General features: G+C 38.1%; 1 protein-coding gene across 1 annotated transcript in view; it reads left to right on the top strand.

Annotated features, from left to right (window-relative positions):
• The window catches only part of LOC111867146 (protein real-time), a 43,457-nt gene extending 21,740 nt beyond the window's left edge, over positions 1–21,717 (top strand). Inside the window, exons 2-10 of the mRNA XM_023856715.2 lie at positions 8,452–8,601; positions 11,059–11,190; positions 13,349–13,477; positions 15,109–15,245; positions 16,581–16,690; positions 18,361–18,479; positions 19,089–19,278; positions 19,815–19,903; positions 21,532–21,717. Coding sequence (XP_023712483.2) covers positions 8,452–8,601; positions 11,059–11,190; positions 13,349–13,477; positions 15,109–15,245; positions 16,581–16,690; positions 18,361–18,479; positions 19,089–19,278; positions 19,815–19,903; positions 21,532–21,717 — 1,242 coding nt within the window. The remainder of the gene's footprint in view (positions 1–8,451; positions 8,602–11,058; positions 11,191–13,348; positions 13,478–15,108; positions 15,246–16,580; positions 16,691–18,360; positions 18,480–19,088; positions 19,279–19,814; positions 19,904–21,531) is intronic.
• The last annotated feature ends 428 nt before the right edge of the window (positions 21,718–22,145 follow it).

Below are 22,145 nucleotides of genomic sequence, written 5' to 3'. Positions count from 1 at the left end.
GGTCCTTTGTCACCACGGCATGGCGTACCCTCTGGTTGCGGATGGAGGAGACACCCTCCAGGTGTGGAATAGATTGAATAAGCAATCCCGGACAACAGAGAAGGGACGGTCCTCCAACTTGGGAGTTGAGCGTGGAGCTATTAGTTAGTTATTTAGAGAGGGTGGGTTTTCCCATGCACCGCGACCAGTTTGATCTATTGTGCTTCCCTCTATGATATTCTACCAGTCTCCATACCCTACCGATAAATGGTGCGTACCATCAGTCCCGCCGAGCAAGCGAGTTCGGCCACTTGCTTAGCGGTATCTATAATGCTTCCCCCATCTATCAGAGGCCTTAGAGACTATTGTTGGGCGGGAAACGTCCTGGAATTTGGCTCAGTGATCCCCTTTGGGGATATGAGGTTCTTTTACGTGCCGTAAAGTTACGACACGGGACACAGCTTAAAGTCCTTCCTGGAGGACTTGTTCCCTGAACTTTTCCGCCCTTAAAAATTCGAGGACCTCCGCCGGGTATTTGATCCCGCGTACCACGAGTCATGAAGTGGGAACGTTACCTCTAGACTACGGAGGCCGCTGCGCGTGGAGTTAACAACTCCTAACCATGAAAAATAACTTGTTACGAAATGTCACAAAGGGCCTCAGGCTTGGCCGGATTCTTTAGACAAACCACCTAAGCTAAAGGAAATGGAGATGGGATTTGATATGTGGAACGCAAGAAATTATACAGTTGCGAAAGGAATCTCAAATATAAGATAGATTTACCGGGAGTACAGGAGGTCAGATGGGACGGAGGGGGCACCGAACCAGCAGGCGAATACACGTTTTTCTATGGGAGGGGGAATGAGACTCATGAATTGGGTACAGGCTTTTTTGTGCGTAAGAGAATCACATGTGCAGTTAAGAGGGTCAGAGTTTGTTAGTGATAGGATGGCGTACATACTACTGAGAAGGCACTGGTGTGATATCGTTTTGAATGGTCGTGCCCCAACAGAGGAAGGACAGCTTCTACGAGGAACTAGAGTGTGTATTCGATACATTCCCTAAATACAATATGAAAATTTTGTTAGTAAATTTCAATGCCAAAATGGGCCAGGAAGACATTTTCAAACCAACAGTTTGGAATGAAAGTTTACACTAAATTAGCAATGATAATGGAATTAGAATAGTAAATTTTGCCACATCCCAAAATCTGATTATCAAAAGTACAATGTTCCTATACATCGTAACATTCATAAATATACTTGGATGTCTCCTGATGGAAAGATTCACAATCAAATTGACAGTATTTTCATAAACAGGAGACGGCATTCAAATGTACTTGATGTTCGATCGTTCAGGGCAGCAGACTGCGATACTGACCATTATCTGGTGGCGGCAAAAGTTAGGGAGTCACCTTCAGGGAGTTAGCAAGCAACACACAGAGTTCTTATGGAGAGGTTCAATCTCAAGCACTTAAACGAGGTAGAGGATAAAAACAGTATCGTGTTTAAATCCCAAATAAGTTCGCAGCTTAGAAAATGTTAAACACTGAGGTGGATGTTAATAAAGCTTGAGAAACTATTAGAATATCAAAATTTACGCCAAAGAGAGTCTAGGTTGGTTATAAAGCGTTCTGATGATGGTGGATAACACACAGAATTACTTGGTTTTTGGACTTTCCCATATTCCAGAATTCTAGGTAATAGAGGACACGACTTTTCGGAAACTGGATCTGTTTCCGTGTTCAGGTGAGAAAGGAAGACACCTACTCAGTTGGGTCCCTTAGAAAGAGCTAATCTCAATCACTGGACAACTCCTGTCAGATTTACCCAGCTATTTCAACATATAAGACTAGACTGAAATAACTGAGTAAATCTGATAGGAATTGTCCAGTGATTGAGATTAGATCTTTCTAAGGGGCCCAACTGAGTAGGTGTCTTCCTTCCTCACCTGAAGACGGAAACATATCTAGTTTCCGAAACGTCGTGTTTTCTATTTCCTAGAATTCCGGACGATGGAAAAAGTCCAGGAACCCAGTAATTCTGAGAGTCTAGGTTATTATGAATTGAAGAAGCATAAGCCATGATTCAGTGAAGGATGCTCAGAATTCTTAGACAAAATAAAACGAGCCAAATTGCACTGGTTACAGGATCCAAGCTAGTTAAACGGGGATAATTTGAACAATATAACAATTGAAATCAGCAGACATTTTAGGAACAAAAAGAGGGAATACCTGAAAGACAAAATTGATGAGCTTGCAATGAACATTAAGGACAAGAACATTAGAGACCTGTATAGAGGAATAAATGACATTAAGAGGGGTTACCAGCCTAGCAGTAACTTAGTGAAGGACGAGAATGGTGATCTGCTTGCAGATTCCCACAACATTTTGAAAAGGTGGAAGTACTATTCTCTTAGTTATTGAATATTCGTGGGGCCAATGATGTTAGGCTTACTTACAGCTGAGCCGTTAGTACCCAACAAACCGCCAGGTAGTGATTAAATTCCGGCAGAACTGATTCAACCAGGTCAAATACATATTAGGGTGTAAGATCCATAAGCTCATTAATTCTATTTGGAATAAGGAAGAATTGTATGATTAGTGGAATGATTTTATTATTGTACCAGTTTACAAGAAGGGCAGTAAAACTGACTGCAGTAATTATCGTGGGATATCACTGCTATCAACTTCATACAAAATTGTATTCAATATCTTTCTCTCAAGGTTATGTCCATACATACATATGAAATTATTTGGGATTGTCAGTGTGGTCTTCGACGTAACAGCTCAACTACTGATCAGTTTTTTTTTTCATTTGCCAGGTACTATAGAAAAAATTGGAGTACAATGAGACAGTACATCAGTTATTCGCAGACTTCAAGAGAGCCTGTGTTTCGGGTATTGTACAGTATTCTGATAGAGTTTGGCTTACCCATGAAAATAGTTAGGCTAATGAAAATGTGTTTAAATGAAACGTATAGTAAAGTCTGTATAAGTAAACATTTGTCTGATAATTTTCCTGTCCAGAATGGTCTAAAACAAGGAGACTTGTCCTTGTTTCATAACTTGTACTCATCTCCAAGTACAATTAGAATGATCAAGTCAAGGAGGATGAGATGGGCATGATGTGCAGCACGAATTTGGGAGAAGTGTAATGCATATAGAATATTGGTGGGAAAGCCAGAAGGAAAGAAACCACCACGAAGACCAAGATGTAAAATGGCGAAGAGATAGAAACAAAACAAATATGTTATTTGTATATATAGAGTAATTATCCATCTACCGGCAGAATCTTAACAACCAGCTTGTGCAGCGCTCTGTTAAAATCTCACGTAACATCAATATAATTCTATTGTCCAGAGAGATAATTTTAGGAATGCTGACCACAGTTCATTAAGTAAGGCTGACTGTGTCTTTGAGAATTTGAGAGTTGAGATTGTGGGTTCAGATCCTGTTCAGAGCATATATTATCTTTTTTTTGCATTGTGATGTCTTAAGTATACAGAGCTTTTATGATGAATCTATTCACATGCAACAGCAGGAGATGACTGATTAAAATATGTAGATAAAAAATCATTTATATAAATAGTCACAGTGTGCTTTTCTGTCGTTATGTTTGTTAGCAAGTAGTTACGAATATAATTTGAAGCTGACAGCAATAGAATGTATGCGTGAGTCGATATTATAATGTCCATCTTTGCCGGAAAAAGTTCTCGAGAAAGCGCACCGCTTAATGCATGTTGTTTCTGAATCAAATGTAGTACCTAAGCATAAATGTAGCTGCCTTTACAGAACCTTTTCACGTTGTTGAGGTTAAGACGGTTAGGTATTTGTAACGATGTTTGTTTTCAACAGTACCTCATAAAACTGGTAGCAGGTTTTATGCCAGTGTTATTGTATCTGGTATTTGAATCTTACATAACGTAATACTGTGTTGTGTATACACGTGCTTTCCAAGTGTTTTTTCTTATCGTATGTTATGTCATCAGCCCTAAGATTAATTTTTAACGTCGCAGTGAAAGAAGATCAAAGAGATGAAGTGTAGCCCGCCCCGTTCAGTACTTATTATTTATGAAGGGCAAAGTTGAGGACTATTAAAAAAACAAATGTAGCAACGTATGAAATTTATTTTTTCATCAAAACAAGAGAACAGGAAGTATGTGACTTGTGGTCCTCACAGTGGTGACTATGAAGACATCTGTCTTCTGTTATGTGACGCCGTGTAATCTGATGGATAGTTACTAGCGTTTCGGAGGAACGTGCTGCCTCTGTCTTCAGTGTAGGAGAGCCTTTTCTTACTATGTCTCTCCCGATTTCCCCGTGCCCCTTATTCATTCATGTAGAAAGCATTGTTGCCCCAATTCTTTCTGCCTTTGCAAAACTGTTTAAAGGGTCAATGTTTGTTACAGTGTTCTCCTTGCTCCCACTGCTTCGCTCATAACAGCAGTCGCGGCCCACCCTCTCTCCATAGCTACGCCATATTTTCCAAGCTCAGTCTACTCTTCTGCCCTGAAAATGGAGGCAGCAGGTTTCTTGAAATCGTTGCTATTGATCGGGTTGGTTTAGCCGTAATATTGTAGACTCTTATTTGAGAGGTGCTCGGTTTGAATCTTGGCCAGATGTCTGTTGTCCTTACTGAGATTTTTCATGCTATTCCCCAGTATTTCTAGGAAAGTGCCAAGATAGTAAAGGGTGACTGAAAAATCTCGCAATCTGTCGTTAAGTGTTTAGTAATTTACATAAATATGATGCAATATGATCCGCCTCTGTGGTCTAATGGTCAGAGTTCCTGGTTACAGATCCAGAGGTCCCGGGTTCGATTCCCGGTGCTACCAGATTTACTGAGTTGTAATGGGTCTGGAATATGGCCCACTCACCCTCGTGAGGATAATTGAGGAGCTATTTCAAGGAAATAGAGGCTTCGGTCTAGAAAACCGAGATTAACGGCCGTGGGGTTTCGTTGCGCTGACCACGCGACACCCTCTATCCGCAAAAGTTGGCACTAACTTCGGCGACAAGCGGCTGTCGCTCGGTCGGTATAGTTCGCTTTGGGACTAAAAGCCACGGAATTTAGTTATGCTGGAATATGCTAGGAACAATTGACATTGCTGGTCACCTCTGATGACTCAAGCCTTAGGTGGGATTTTGAGGCAATCAGCTTAGATGTATTAATAAATTAAAATAATTCGATCTGGGTTGCTCAATTAGGCCACTTTTTACCAAAATTATTTCCGTTTCATGTGTCTGCCAACCTGTCATTTGATGCTATGTGGTATCATATTCCTGAAGACAGTGAATTGAAACTGTAAGCATATTCTTCTTTGTGGTGTGCATGGGAAGCACTGGACATCCATGACAGGGACAGAAGTAAATTCTGTAAATTACTCTTTGGTTGGGCTGATAATGAGTGTATATAGCCCAGTTGTTATGTATGGAACATAACAATCAAATGCGTGCCAGCAGTTGTGAAAGGGAGCTATCCTTGAAATATGCACAGTCAGCTGAGGAAGCAAAGAGGCACCTGAATGTTAAGCAGGAGTATACTTACAAGACCCACTAAACCTGAAAGTATCCATTTAATTCTGAAATTTCAAGGCTGTAATACTGAACGTGGTAGTTGTAAATCAGTTTCTCTTTACATGGCCAGTTTTTTATTGTCTTTTTTTGTTACCTAATAATGATTTAACATTGTGGCACACTCGGTATATGGATGGACTATGGGCTATGGGCTAAGCTACCAGGTTTCGATTCTCGGTTTCTCTTCTCCGCAGCGTCCAGACTGGCTCTTGGGCCCACCTGCCCTCCTATCCAGTGCATGCTAAGGCTCTTTCTCTGGGGATAAAACGGTCAGGGCGTGAAGCTGACCACTCACCTCCATCTGGTGCTGAGGTTAAGATTAGTGGAGCTGTACTTCCACTCCCCCATGTATTTGTATTTATTGTAAGTTCAAGAGATGCAAAGATGTATATAGAACATGTCATAAAATAATATAGAGCATAGAATACATACATAGTTACTACACAACTAGACAGTACAGTGAATACAACAATAATAAAAGTTACCTATTTAGATATTCATCCACAGTATAAAACGTATGAGTGTTCAAGAAATGCCCTAATACAACCTTAAACTTTTTAAAATTGTTAGATTTGTTCTTGATCTCTATGGGAAATTTATTAAATATTTTTATACCCACATAATGAACTCCTTTTTGATAAATAGTTAAATTAGCTTGAGGTAGATACAAATCTTGTCTTTGTCTGGTATCAGTAGTATGAGAATCAGTGTTTGATGGAAAAAGAACTTTATTTTGCAATACAAATACTATCAACAAAAATATATATTTTGATGCAAATGATAAAATATTTAACTGTTTAAATATGTTTCTACACGAAACTATTGCCATATCCCAACATTGCTCTGATAGCCTTTTTTGGGGGGAAGAAGAATAGTAGAACTATGAGATGAGTTTCCCCAAAAGATGATACCATAGCTCATTAAGGAGTGAAGAAAGGGAATAATAGATTACCCCTAGAGCTGAAATAGACATATAATATTTCATATTTCTAATTACGTTAACAAGCCTTACTTAATTTCTTTACAAGTAAATCAGTGTGATTCTTCCATATTAAGGCACTATCAACTGTAACTCCCAAGAATTTAGTACTGAGGGTACTGTTGATAAACTTATTATTGTGATTTATTGTAAAAGTATCTGACATTACTGTCGTGCTTTTTAAATTGAATGCGTATCTTGTTAAAGTTTAAAGATAACTTAGTAGCTCTAAACCATCCATTTAAGATTTCAGTAGTTACAAGAATATTCCTGTTAAGATCATTTATATTAGAATGTGAAAATAAGAAGCTAGTATCATCAGCAAAAATTATAGGTGTAGAAAATTTATTTAATATTTTAGGCACGTCATTTATATATAAAAGAAACATTAAAGGTCCTAATAGAGACCCTTGCGACACTCCTTGTCTAACACTAAGCCAATCTGAGGATACTGTATTCACATCACTTTTATGTATTACTGTTCTAATATATCTGTTACTTAAATAAGATCCATAAAGTGCATGATCTTTCCAAGTAATACCATAAGATTTAAGTTTGGACAATAAGATATCATGATCTACACAGTCAAAGGCTTTCTCCAGGTCACAAAAAGCACCTGCCACTAATTGTTTGTTGTTCATAGAATTTAAAATCTCTGTAGTCAATTTGTAAATTGCATTATCTGTTTTTAATCCTTTCCTAAATCCATATTGTTCACTACTTAGGATATTATACTTATTAAGATGTTCTAAAGTTCTTGTATATATTATAGTTTCAAATATTTTTGAGAAAGATGTCAAGAGTGATATGGGTCTATAATTAGTCACATCCCATGTATCACCATTCTTATACAGAGGATTTATTATCGCATATTTTAGTCTATCAGGAAAAACTCCTCCCCTTAACATTTTATTGCATATGTAATTTATAGGTGAAATTATAAATGGCGAGCATAATTTTAAAATAATAGATGATATCTCATCATATCCACAAGAATTTTTTGGTTTAAGAGATTTTATTATATTCTCTATTTCTTTAATTGTAGAGCAGTNTTTGTCTTCATATCTTCATTTTCAGTTCTTAAAAATTATTGTCTGCATCTTTCAACCATCTAAACTGGAGTTTTTCCCATTTTCTTCTACCTATTGACTTAGTTCAAAAGATATCTTACTCACCTTTGTTTAATCCATTCTTATCAGATGCCCCAACCACCCAAAAGTCTCCTTTTAAGTAGCATTTTAAGTTCTCACATTGATGATAATGTTGAGTTCTGTCTTCTGAGATATAGTATATTGAATATATTGAAAGTCAACTGATGTTGCTACCTGCTTCACCCTGGTTTCTTGCTTGGCTTATTCTTCAACCCTGAAGATGGAGGCTACATGGTCCTCCGTAATGTCTGTTGACTTTCAGCAGACTAAACAACCTTATATCCCAGAAGACAGAGCTCTTTGTGCCTTAATATCTACTATGAGATCAGGAGCGTTGAATAATTGTTTTAGTTCTTGGTTGGTTCTAATTATCCAAACCCCTTGCTTATTTAATGATCCATACACCAAACTGTTAAATATTATTTAACTGAGTTTCAGACTTCAAAGTATTAAGCAAGCAAGAATTGATGTGTAACAGACTGAGCACTCAACCAAACAAATTTAATTCTGCTCACTTTCTTTATAATTACTATCAGGCAGGTATTGTATAAACTGTTTCATAATGTCTGAAAGTATTAAATGGATGTAAAAATGTTAAAAGGATCCTGCCTTGTGGTTGAATCTTAGAAGATATAGGTAATAAATAAAACCTACAATACAATGTCCTTGAGAAAATATTACTGCATGTAGTTCGTTTATTTACCGCATGTAGTTGTGTGACGCATATAACCTAATCAGAAATTAAAATTTTTCATCTGTTTCAGGCATATGAGCGGCGATTTCCAACTTGTCCACAAATCCCTGTGTTTGTAGGTTGTGAAGTATTATCAGACACCAATAGTCCAGATGGAAGTCAAAGAGTAACTGAACGTCGTTGTAAGCTCAACGTGGAAGCACCATACTTATTAAAAAAGGTAATATATTGAATAAAAATAAGATGCATATATGATGGGAAGTCATAGTGTTTTAATTATAAAAAGAACAAACTCCATGGCCTGTAGTCTGCAAGCGAACTATACTGACTGAGCGACCTCCGCTTGTCGGCGAAGTTAGAGCTAGCTTTAGCGGATAGAGGGTGTCACGTGGTCAGCACAATGATTCCCCATGGCCGTTAGTCTCGGTTTTCTAGACCGGAGACGCTGTTTCCTTGAAATTGCTCCTCAATTATCCTCACGAGGCTGAATGGACCCTGTTCCAGACCCACTACTACTCAGAAAGGTTTGTAGCGCCGGGAATCGAACCCAGGACCTCTAGATCTGTAGCCAGCAATTCTGACCACTAGACCACAGCATGAGAAAATCATAATTCCAAAATAACCTTCTATATAGGAGATAGCCCATTTCCTGAGCTTTCCAGACAGTCAAATTTTCCTGCACCAAGTGGACAGAGGGAGCCACCGGAAGGAGCAGAAGTAAAATGGCGACATCAGTTGAGAAAGTGGAGGCTTGTGCTATGATGCAGTTCCTGCATTTGCAAGGGAAGTCTGCCAGGGAAATCCATGACCAGATGATTGCTATGTATCAGGAAGGTGTACCATCATATGTGACACAGTGATCAGATGGAAGAGGCACTTTCATTGTGGACAGACAAACCTCGAAGATGAACCCCAGAGTGGAAGACCATCTCTTGCTGAGGAACTGGGGATTGTGGCACAGGTGGAAACTTTGATCCTATCTGATAGGCACATAACTATTGAAGCTATTATTCATGAGGTCCACATTTTCAACATCATCCATGATGAGTTGCACATGACAAAGGTCGCTGCGTGTTGGATGCCATGATTGTTGACACCAGTTCAAAAATAGCAACGGATGGATGTGGCAAAGAAACTTTTGCAGTTGTCTCAAGACGAAAATGTGGAATTTTTTGACTGCCTGATCACAATGGATTAATGTTGCATCTATCATTATGAGCCTGAAACAAAGGAAATGAGCAAGCAGTGGGAACATGCAGATCTGACACCACCAAAGAAGACCAAATCCCAGCCATCTTCAGGAAAGGTGATGTTGAGTGTGTTCTGGGTTCGGTGAGGTGTTATCATGACTGACTACATGCAAAAGGGTGTCACCATCACTGGCGAGTACTACTGGAACCTTCTGAGAAAATTACAGGAGGAAATAAAGAAAAGGCAACTCAGAATGCTGGGAAAAGGTGTGCGACTTCTTCATGACAACGCACCGGCTCATGCTGCTCACGCTATGACGACACTTTCTGCCAGTTTGGGATATGCAATTCTCCCCCATCCACCACATTCACCAGAACTGGCACTGAGTGACTTCTTCCTCTTTCCACGGCTAAAGAAGCCGCTTCGTGATAAGCGATTTCAAGATGATGATGTAATTTCTGCTGTGGAGGACTTCCTAAACAGTCAAAATGAGACCTTCTATGATCAGGGTATCCAGCAGCTAATGCATCGTTGGGGAAAATGTGTGGCCTTCGCAGGGGGCACATGTAGAGAAGGACTAACTCACAATTTCTTGCACCTGTGTCTCTGTTTCTTCTGGGTTATAATTAAAATTTTATGACTTCCACATGTATTGTACTCTCCCAGTTGTCTTAACTCATATATGTATTGTGTAATGGGCTTTTGTGAACATGGTAATGAGCCTTTGGGTTCCATGAAAGGTGAGGAATTTCTAGAGTTGAGCTCCTTGTTACAGATATTTTACCATTATTTTAGATTTCTGTATGTAAACATACAGACTCACCATCTGTGAATGAGGGAAAGAATCAAACAGCTCCCCAGTTTCAACCGTAAAGACGAGCATAAGCTGAGCAAAGTCTGGCTTCACTTCTCTTCGTTTAACCCTTCTTCTCAGCAACAGAACTCCTTCCCGTTATATACTACTACTCTCCCATTTTTTTGATCTTTTTTGTGTCATCCATCTCCAAGTCAGCCTGCCCGTGAGAAATCTGAAGTTTTATATCAGCTGCAGACTGCAAGAAACTTCTCAGAGCAAGAATGTGAAGTCAGGTCAGGGAAAGAATGAACACTGATTCTTCTCCACCCATCTACCTAGCAGCTACCTCTCTTCTGCATGCCTTCCCCTCTTCCATGTGTTGTGACTTGAATTCTGGCTTTTGTTGTGCCTACAGACTTATTATATTTGTGTTCTTGATCTGTTATTGGTGTTAAGGGATGGGAGGTGTGTAATACTAGGTAGCATGAGGGAGCAGGTGGCCAGTTTGAACCGTCATTGTTCATGATCATTCTTTCCGTGTCCCAAATGTATATACACATACTTTATCTGCTAACTACACTGTCTCCAAGTGTTATTCTTTGTGTAACACTTATCTGATAAAAAATTTTATTTTATGGTGTGATATATGTTTCTAATGTTCAGATGACATCTTTGCTTTGTTTGTTACAGATAATAGGCGTTGATTTTGTTTATTTTGTTCAGAAGAACATGCTAGATGTCAGAAACCGAACCCTTAATATTGAAGCTCATAATGAAAGTTTTGCTTCCCGTGTGGTGGTTCTTGAGAGATGCAGATATTATGTAAGTTACAGTTACTGCACTTGTATGTAGGCGAGTCAAATGAAAACCTTAAATATTTTTTTGAGTATTATTTATTGTGCACAAGTGGTACAAAGCTGTATCACCTTTCAACATAATCTCCCCCACGCTCAATGCAAGTCCTCCAGCGCTTACAAAGTGCATGAATTCCTTTAGAAAAAAATTCTTTTGGTAGTCTGCGCAACCACTCATACACCGTGTGGCATACCTCTTCATCGGAACGGAACGTCTTTCCTCCCATTGCTTCTTTGAGTGGTCCAAACATATGGAAATCACTTGGGGCAAGGTCTGGTGAGTATGTCGGATGAGGAAGACACTCAAAATGCAGGTCATTGATTGTCACAACTGTTGTACAGGCAATATGGGGCTTTGCATTGTCATGTTGCAAAAGGATACCTGTGGACAGCAATCCACGTCGCTTTGATTTGATTGCAGGCCAAAGATGATTCTTTAGGAGATCTGAGTGATGCACTGGTGACAGTGGTCCCTCTAGGCGTGTAGTGCTCCAAGATAATGCCTTTTTCATCCCAAAAGAGATTCAGCAGAACCTTCCCTGCTGATGGTTGTATTTGAAACTTCTTTGGTTTTGGAGATGAGGAATGGCGTCATTCCTTGCTTGCTCTCTTCGTTTCCGGTTGGTGGAAGTGAACCCAGGTTTCATCCCCAGTAACGATTCTTGCAAGGATGTCATCACCTTCTCGTTCAAAGCGCTGCAGAAGTTCTTCACAAGCATCAATACATTGGTCTTTCAATTCAGGAGTCAGCTGCTGTGGCACCCATCTTGCAGACACTTTGTGAAATTGGAGCACATTGTGCACAATGTGGTGTGCTGAACCATGACTAATGTTTAAACTTGCTGCAATTTAATTCAATGTCACTTGGCGGTTTTCCCTCACTATGGCTTCAACTGCTGCAGTGTTCTCTGGAGTCACAACTCAATGTGCCTGACCTGGACGAGGAGCTTCCTACTCCATTTGTACACTTGCTGCTGTGACAAACATGCATCACCATACTGAAACTCCATTCTTCGATAAATTTCAGTAGTTTTCACACCTTCACTACACACAAACCGAATAACAGAATGCTGTTCTTCCCTGGTGCAAGTCTCAAGTGCGGCAGCGATCTTATACTGGTGCTGTGACGGTGTTCGTGAATCTGCACTATGCTGCAACCTACAGGCCATTCTGCGTGCTGTTTGTAGCACGCTCACCAACTTACAGGATAATGGTGCGAAATTTCGATTTTTTATTACAAATTTAAGGTTTTCATTTGACTCACCCTTGTAATAAGTGCCATACTAATCATGTTTAAATTAAATAAATTATCACATAACTTCAAAAGATTGTGTCTCACTCCCCCATTCTCCCTTTTACCCATGCCATAATACCTAATGGACCTGCCATATTTTTTAAATTTTGTTGAATTTTGATAAGATTTTGTCTGGGGAAACTTATTAAAGCATAATGGAAATTTGACTACATCACGCATCCAAAGCTAGTAATGTAATTGAAAGTGTAACTGAGCTTCCATGTCTAACTGAAAAGTAATGCAGGGAGAACATGTTTTTTAAAATTATTATCTGCTTGCATTGAGTGAAATGAAACACCAAATATATATATAATACATGATATAATGAAAATATTGCATGTTTAAAACATCTTGGGCTATACATCACCCCTTTATTAGGCGCCTTTACAGAAGGAAGCTACATACATATGTATGTGTATATGTATATTTGAATAAAAAAAAGCACTTAAATTTAGCATCTTCAAATAACCTTCATGATAGAAAGGTGAAACAGCCTTTCTCTTGAAGAAAGCAGTCTTTTGGGATTTGGCACCGTGTATAAGTGGTGTTAACCGACGTTTCGGAGGAACGTATCGCCTCCATCTTCAGGGTAGAAGAAAATATAAGAATTCTGCAAGCGAAGAGGCCGTGAGAACCGGTAAAAGCAGACTGTTTGGGAATATACATGCTATGTGAGAGCAGTGAGGGTTTCTCTTATTTTTTTCTTCATTTTCATTCTTTTATTTCATATTTCTTCTTTCCTTCCCTTCCATCATCCACTATCTCCATAAACTTGAAGCAAAGAATGGGACATTGTATAGCAGTGTATTTGAGTAATTGTCTTGGTTTGCAGGTTCATCCAGAAAATTCAGACTGGACATGTTTTGAGCAGTCAGCAAGTCTTGATATCAGATCTTTCTTTGGATTTGAGAATTCTATGGAAAAGTTAGCCATGAAACAGTATTCACAAAATATTGCCAAGGTATGTTAATAAATGAGGTTTAAAAATAGTTACGGTCCTGTCGGATTATGCTACAAATTAATTATGAATGATGTTAATCCAGTTCATTTCATCCCATCTATGTTTGGTCTCACCAGAAATCTAAGAGTGTGTGGATACTTTCATTGTGATTTCGTAAGTTATAATAAGGCTGCAGATGTGGTTGTTGGAAGTGATATGATGTGATAACCTTTACATAAGTTTTGAGGTTTTCATGGCAGTAGTTGTTCAGTTTGTGGTCTTCTTGTTTATTACATCATGTAGTCTTGCAGGTGGATACAGATGTTTCAGTGGCTCATGCTTCAACCCTGAATATGGAGACAGCATATTCCTCTGAAACAGTGGTATTTGTCCACAAGACTCCATATTGTCACAACCCAGAGGACCACAGTCTGAAGGAGTAATGACCTTTGTTAGCAACAAGCATTTCAGGCTGGTTAGTAAATGTGAGAGGCGTAAACTACAGTAGGACGTCTTTTCTTTGCTCCAGCGCAGTGCAGTAGAACACCAAAATATTCCTTGCTTTAAAGTTATGCTTCAGTGAACGCTGAATTTGAGTTGTCCCAAGTCAATAATATCAGTGTTAAATTACCTCCATTTAAGATTTTACTCAGTTTTGTCTTCAAATCTACTGGTCCCCGGAAGAAACTTTAAATTGCAGTTTCACTGCATGTAGATGTTGGAGCCTTACAAAGGGTCAAATGGGGCATGTAGCCATACCCCTTCATTCCAGATCCTTTCCAATTAATTCACTGGCCTGCAATCATTCACTCCTATGCTGTCTGAGTTAAATAAATTATAGATAGATAAAATAATTACTTCAGTACAGTTTATTACTCATAAGATTACATGTAAGATTTCAGGTTTTCACAGGCAGTGACTATGAAGAGCGCAGTCTTCTGGGATGTGGAGCCGTGTAGGTATTGTGTTAATCGACGTTTCTGAGGAACGTATCACCTCCATCTTCAAGGTAGAAGAGAAAAGAAGAAACCTTGAAGATGGAGGCGATATGTTTCTCCCAAACGTCAGTTAACACAATACCTACACGGTGCCACATCCAAGAGGACTGCTGTCTTCTTATTTCGTTACAGTTTATTACTCATAAAAGAACACAAAAACGGATGTTTCAGTATGTTATATAGAAATTTATATTTCTAAAGTAAAGCTATCCCTGTAAGAGGCCGTGAAGGCCCATAGGGTTGTGAGACGTTGGGTGTCCCACCTTATCTAGACAGTCAGCTCAAAGATGGCAGTAAGGTTGTCAGCCTTATGCGCCGGCCGTGCTTTACTCCCCAGGAAAATTATTTATTTAATTCCTGGTACTCATTTCTGTTAGAGGCTGAGTAAACTCCAGGTCCTTGTGCGGCTGGAAGGATTATGTCAATTGAAAAAAATCCAATGACCTCATCGGGACTTGAACCCACGACCTTCTGGGGCTTGTAGCATAGCCAATCTATATTTTTATTATATATTAATATTGCTTTGAAAGTATGTATCAGATACAAATTAAGGTTTTCTATCTTTCTCTCAGTCCTAACGGCATAAAAGTCTTTCATGCTTTTATGTCTTATTGCTGTTATTGGTAAGACATACCATAATTATGTTTGTCTCAGGGTAAAGAAATCATCGAGCATTTTATTAGCGAGTTGAAGAAAGAAGGTGTGACATATTTACCTCCTTGGTCTGAGCCTAATAAGGCAGTGCCAGATGATGAAGATGATGATGATGATGATGATTATGATTATCTAAGGTAAGGTACTGTAATATAAAAAACTATCTTCAGAACTGTGTGTGTGTCTATTGTACCCTTCATTTAACTGAGAGGAAAAAATGTTTCAGCCAGACAAAGAGCATGAACTTTTGACAAGGAATACTGAACTGAACTCATAAGGTTTTCTTTCTTATTTTCATGGAGTTCTAGGTCTTCAGATTTATTAATATTACTAATGTTATATTACTTTTATTGTGTGAAGAACTTATTACTTAAATTTACATTATGTGTGCCTTAAGAATACAACATAATAACTTCCAGNTAACATAGATTGAAAATACGCATAATATAAAGTACGAACAGTCTCTGGCCCAGCTACTCTACTGATTATTCTTAGGGCAAAACATATTTTACAAAGTTTATTTGCTAGCTGTTGAGTATGTGTACAACATAATAACTTCCAGTGATTCATTATTGCCATTATATTAGAAGATGAAGAAAACGTTTGTGCAGCCACCTACCAGGTCATTATTATAGAGTCTACAAAATTCTTCTCTTAATAAAATTGACATATATTTAAAAGCTCTGTTACAATACATCATATAAGTGCCCTGTATTGTTAAGTGTTAATGTTGCTCCCACATCTTCAGTTCATGCATCCAGCATATGTTATTACTGATTGTAGGAAATTAAAAAGTACAGTGTTGAGGTAGCCCATAATGACTCAGTTTTTAATAAGTTTCATGAAATTGGTTCAGAACTTTCTCTTTTTGATGACGAAAACTGAAATATGAGATGTCATATAGTGGAAGTGAATATGGCTATTTAAATTTGCATATTAACCTTTACAGGAAATGTGACTGAATGGCAGCACAGTTTGTGAGATCAGTGCTTGTTACATTTACAAATAAATATGATATCAGATGGATACATTTTTATAAATCACAGCTGTAATATTTTGTACCATTAATTGAAGGTGCATTAAATGCCATCCTTCTGATCAAGTTGGTTCCAGCAGTGATACTACCGACTCTTATTTGGGAGGTGTTTGGTTTGATTGTTGGGTGGAACACTGACAGCACTGGTGTTTCTGTATGGTTTTGTTCAGTCCTTTGAGGCAGATGCTGTTGTAATATCTTAAGTTATGCTTGACCAGTTCTTCCACATCTTTTCTAAGCCATTATCACTGTCATCCAGTCATATGCGCTATAGAGCCTGAGTTACTGATAGCATTTTTAAAACTACAAATACAACAAATGCCATTAGTGACGTCTAAGTTAACATTCAGATTCAGACTGTGTGTGTCTTCATGTTCATTTGTTTTTATTGCTATACTAAATCCGTGAAATTATTTTTTTTTCTGTTTGTTTGCAGAGCACATGGTGATACAAGTCAAAGTTCAGGAGAATTTGCTCTGGGAGCATCTGCCTCTGACTACAGTACTTGCGCAACTGCTAGCAAAACAGCACCACATCTCTCATCAGGTCAGTTCACAGGGTGGGGCCCCCCTGCTTTGTGTATACATAAATGTGTGTCCAAATCTCCTTTCTCTTTGGCTCTTTCAATAATCTATCCTGATTGTGAAAGAAGTGCCAGCTGACTTTCACTGGACAACATGGCATTATATCCCAGAAGACAGAACTCTTCAAATAGTATGAGATTTGAATTTCTTACAGTCGTGAATATTACATCTGTGGTCTTGTGAGATATGTTGCCACTTAGTCCATATCAGCACTTTTGAACCCTGAAGATGGAGGCTGCTGCTTCTTCTGAAACAATGGTAACCATCTGTCAGATTCTATTCATCTTTTTCTTTTAATTTGTAAACTGTAGGATCCTGAGGAATAATGGTACCTGTTTGCCTCATTGTATGGTGTCACATCCCAGGGGTCATGGTAGATACTTCCATGGTAACGCAATAACAGTGGACCGATGTGTAGGAATTGCAGAATCAACAAACGCATTTTCCCAGAGATGGAAGGTTCGTTGCGTAACAATGGATTGTTGAACCAGCAAGAATAATGCATTTCCGTGGTAACAAATCAGTCTTAAGAGTCACCGTTGAAGGCAGTTCAGTATTTGCCGAGGTATAGTGGAAGCAGTAATTGTGATACTGCAAGTGATAGTAACTGTATTCCTGACTCTGTGAGGGAATGAGTTCAATAAATAATTGTTGAATCCGAAGGCTAAGTGAAGTTATTTGTAACGCTGCATAGGCAACATGTGACATTATTGAGAAATAGTAAAGCCTTTTAGTGACAGTTTATCTCTTTGTTTTCACATTTAGAATTCCAAGGCTTTGTCTCAGGTCTGGGTGAATATGATCATTAAACTAAGAAGTCATAAATATTGGTATTCTGAAGTTGCTCAGAGCTAATTCTTCATCTACTGGATGCTGCAGTTGAGTGGTTGGCACCCTTTCTTCATATTTTTGAGGTCCTGGGTTCAGATCTTGGCTTGGAGACTGACTATCCTAGCTGAAGATTTTCCTAATAATCCCCTGTGCCTTCACGCATATGTGGACATAGTACCACAAATTAGGCTCTGATCATTTTCTGCTGCATATTTTTCTGTTTATTATTCACTAATTGTTCTGTCATGTGCTGTGTGTTGCTGATGGCATGAGTGTAAATAATGCATAAATAAATAAACACAGCACATCATCAACATGGTGTCCCAGTTGCCGGGTGTTATAAAATGTTTCAACTGGAATTGGGTTGAATTGTAGTTTTATTTTATTGGGCAGAAATAATATTTTCATAAGAACTTTTCTTTATGACGCATAAAGAATGTGTCACCTAATGTATGTGAAAAGCCTTTTTATAAAACATTGTGAGGAGATACACCATTTCAGACCATGAAAGAAATGAAGAAATTATGAAAAAATTATATATCTCAGAAATAACAGAACTTATAGAACAGAATTAATGCAGAAGAAATTGAAAGATCACATTGGCAGGATTCTGCAAGTTTAAATATATTACCCAGGAGGAAAAAGGAGTTTGGAGAGGCCTCTGAAGCAATGGTAGAATACTGTTTTGTAATATCCATAACAGTTATCAATAGGTGTAATGCTGGAAAGGTTGACAGTGATGATCATCATAATGAGGAGGAAGAGAATGTTGTGGCTAATGAATCTACTTAATGTTTTCAGAATCTCAGTTCCAGTTGGACACTGATTACATTCAGCGCTATCTAGGAGAGCTGACCCTTTTGCAGGAGTCAAGATTAGTTCAGCTTCGAAAATGGGTGGCAGACCTACAGAAGGGCAAGGTAAATCAACTGTTCTTATTTACTAACTTTATTTCTTGAGGCGTATTCTTTTCTTACTGCTTATCTGGTCAACTCAAAGCATATGTTCCTTGCCATTGTTTGTTCATTTTTGTATTTTTAAATCTCTTTTTTTTTTCTGGTTATATTATAGTTAATGTTTGTTATTTGAAATGTTGCTTTTTATAAGGCATCTGCATTTATCATTTAAATTGAAACAAATCTAGCTCAGTCAGTATAGTCAGTAGGCTATGGGCTGAACAACTTGGGATTTAGGGTTCTACTTCCTGCAGAGGTGACTTTTCATCTCTCCACAGTCTCCAGACTGGCACTGTAACCCACCCAGTCTCTGGTCTAGTGTGTTCAGGGCCTCTTTCTCCAGGAGTAAAGCAGCTGGGTGTGAAGTTGATCATTCACCTCCATCTGCTGTCAACATTAAGAAAGATGTGTGGAGCTATACTTCCACTTCCCAATATGTATTTATAGCATGGTGCTTACTACTTAAGCACAAAGGCAGCTTTACATTTTATGTGTGTACTACAGATCAGTTGATTATATTGGACCAATCCAGAAAACCAACAAAACAATGACTTGCACTGTGTCTATTCCCAGGTTCCTAGTGATTCTACACTTCTCCGGTTTCTGAGGGCAAGAGACTTCAATGTGGAGAAGGCCCGGGAAATGCTGTCACAATCCCTGATGTGGCGTAAGAAACATCAAGTTGATAAGATTCTCTCAGAATATAAAACACCGCAGGTTGTGAAGGATTACTTTCCGGGTGGCTGGCACCATGGTGACAAGGGTGAGAACCAAATACACATTTGATTTGAGGATCTCACATCCATGATTGTGAAGATGTGGTGTCTGGTAGTGTGGTATAAGTTCACTGACATTTTGTGGGAATGTGTGGCCTTCATATTCATGGTCAAGGAGTAAATTAAATATGCAACTAATCAGCTCACTCTGCTTGCTGCTTGCTTCTTGCTGGTTGCTTGGCTTGCTCTTCAACCCTGAAGATGGAGGCAGTATGTACCTCTGAAATGTCAGGGTCTTGCTGGACTACCTGGTGTTATAAGCCAGAAGATTGCATTCTTTATACCAACTGCTGTGGGGATCTTAGATCATGGTATTAGCAACGAAGTTTTGCATCTATATAGACATATTAGGTGGACATATGTTTTCTAAAGCTTAATTTGTGTTTAATACCCAGATGTTATTGAATATTATCATTGCCTATGTGAACATTTCAGGATATTATCCATAATTGTTTGAGCTGAATGCTCCAGATTTAGCACATCTCTGGTTTGAATGTTCTGACATTTTTTAAAATGTTTTCAGATGGACGACCGTTGTACCTATTGCGACTTGGTCAGATGGATGTGAAGGGACTGCTGAAAGCTATCGGTGAAGAGGGGCTTCTTCAGCTTGTAAGTTGTAACTTAATGTTTTAACTGTTTTGTAGTCAAGAAACTAACCATTTGGCAGACCCAGACATAGATGGGAGGATAATATCATATGGCTGCAATGAAACTGTTGGGATATTTTAAAATATAAGTTTCTTTTGGTGATAGTGTTGATATAAATATGATTGAAATGAATTTACTGTATCTTTGATTGTGAAGGAAAGGAGAAAAGGGATTTTGTCAATTCTGGAATGTCAAAATTTCTTAAACTCAGTGCAGGTTATTTACGAAATCAGAATTTACTAAATATGGGAAAATAATGCATTCATTATATTGAGCCTTAGCTTGAGCCAGAAAATATGGAATTTTACTAAATGTGGGCATATTAAATCAGAATTTCACTGTAGGTTCTTCTGAAATGTTGACACCTGTTATCTACTTATTTTATGAACTCTGTGCAAAGAAGAGATAAAGCGATTCACAACATACTGATGTTATTGAATGTCTTTCTTCAGTAGTACAAAATGAAATTGTACATAGCTGTAAATTGTTGGATGTGGTTGCATGAAAATGATACATCAAAGCTTCATATATGAGATTAGAATTAGAATAAATAAATTATTTGAGATGATAAATGAATGGTTTAGGAAAAATGAGCTAGTAATAAATTATGAAAAAACTTATATTCTACGGTTTAGAACTAAAAACAGTAAAAACTTAAACGTTCAAGTTAGTTATTTAAACAATCAAATTCCAAGTATTTCTAATATATCATTTCTGGGATTAAAAATTGAAAATTTTTTAACGTGGGAAAGTCATATTGTTGCAGTAATTGATAAGTTAAACAGATCCTNAAGCTCAATATATATTGTCGATCTCTCTGTTTGTCATAGTAAATAAGGAATTGTTCACATTCAACTCACAAATGCATAATTGTAGTACCAGATCTATCTGTGATCTGCATTATCCGCAAACTAGTCTGACACAATTCCAAAAAGGAATATGTTACATGGGGGTAAAGATCTTTAATCATTTGCCACCAAAAATCAAATCTATGTCTAATGACTTGAAAAATTTTAAAATTCAGTTGACAACATTTTTATTGCAAAACTCTTTTTATACAGGTGATGAATTCTTTAGTAACAAATTTGCCTAGAAGTAAGGATAATAGCATAAACAATTTTAATATTGCATAATTTTATGTATAGTGATGTAAGACTGTTTTTTTGATATAAATTTAACACATTTTTTTTATCTATTTTAATGATTATAAACTGTACATATATATTTATATTTGTATTGTACTATATTAATTATGTGACTGGTTCTATATCTATGTATATGGATTTATGGAATATACAATAAATGAATGAATGAGTGCAAGCCAGGCATCTGCTACCCCAAAACCCTCCACCTTCTGGAAATTTAAGGGAAATCATAATTTAGAAAAAGGGAAATGTACCACATATTAATATCAGAAATTAAAAATAAAGTTCTTCTTCTGCCATAAATACTGTAGGGAGGTCAGTAAAAAGAATAATTTAAGATGGTGTAAAAGTTAGCTTGTAGCCATGTTTTCCAGTTACTGTTCCTTGAAAGATATCATGGTAGTGCTCATTGCTCTGAAATTAATGTCATCATAACATTTTCAGACTCTGCATGTGTGTGAGGAAGGCCTTCAGTTAATGGAAGAGGCTACAAGGACACAAGGGAAGCCTATCTCAACTTGGTCACTTCTAGTTGATCTGGAAGGGCTTAACATGAGACACCTTTGGAGGCCTGGTATAAAGGTATGTCACCAGGACCATTTTTCACAGAGCAGATTTATATCACAGTGAAGTAAAAGTAAAGTAAAAAGTAAATGTATCCTTGTAACAGGCCGTGGAGGCCCATCGGGTTGTGAGATGTTGAGGTTCCCAGATTTTCTAGACAGTTGGCTGATAGATGGCGGCAAGGTTGTCAGTCTTACGCGCCGGCCGCCCTTTACCCCCAAGAATATTCCAACAGTATTCCTGGTACTCTTTTCTGTTAGAGGCTGAGTCGACCCCTGGGCCATAGTGCGGCCTGAAGGATTAGGTGAATTGAAAAAAATCCAATGACCTCATCAGGACTTGAACCTGTGACCTTCCGGTTTGTAGCATAGTGCCTCACTCAACTACACTACCGTGTGCCCCATCACAGTGAAGGCAATTGAAATAACACACATTCTCATCTGGGATATTGTGGAATCATTGTGATAAATATTATATAGCAACTCTTATAATAT

This window comes from Cryptotermes secundus, unplaced genomic scaffold (assembly GCF_002891405.2).
Source record: "Cryptotermes secundus unplaced genomic scaffold, Csec_1.0 scaffold448, whole genome shotgun sequence".
Taxonomy (NCBI): domain Eukaryota; kingdom Metazoa; phylum Arthropoda; class Insecta; order Blattodea; family Kalotermitidae; genus Cryptotermes; species Cryptotermes secundus.
This window is presented reverse-complemented; position numbering and strand designations above follow the sequence as displayed.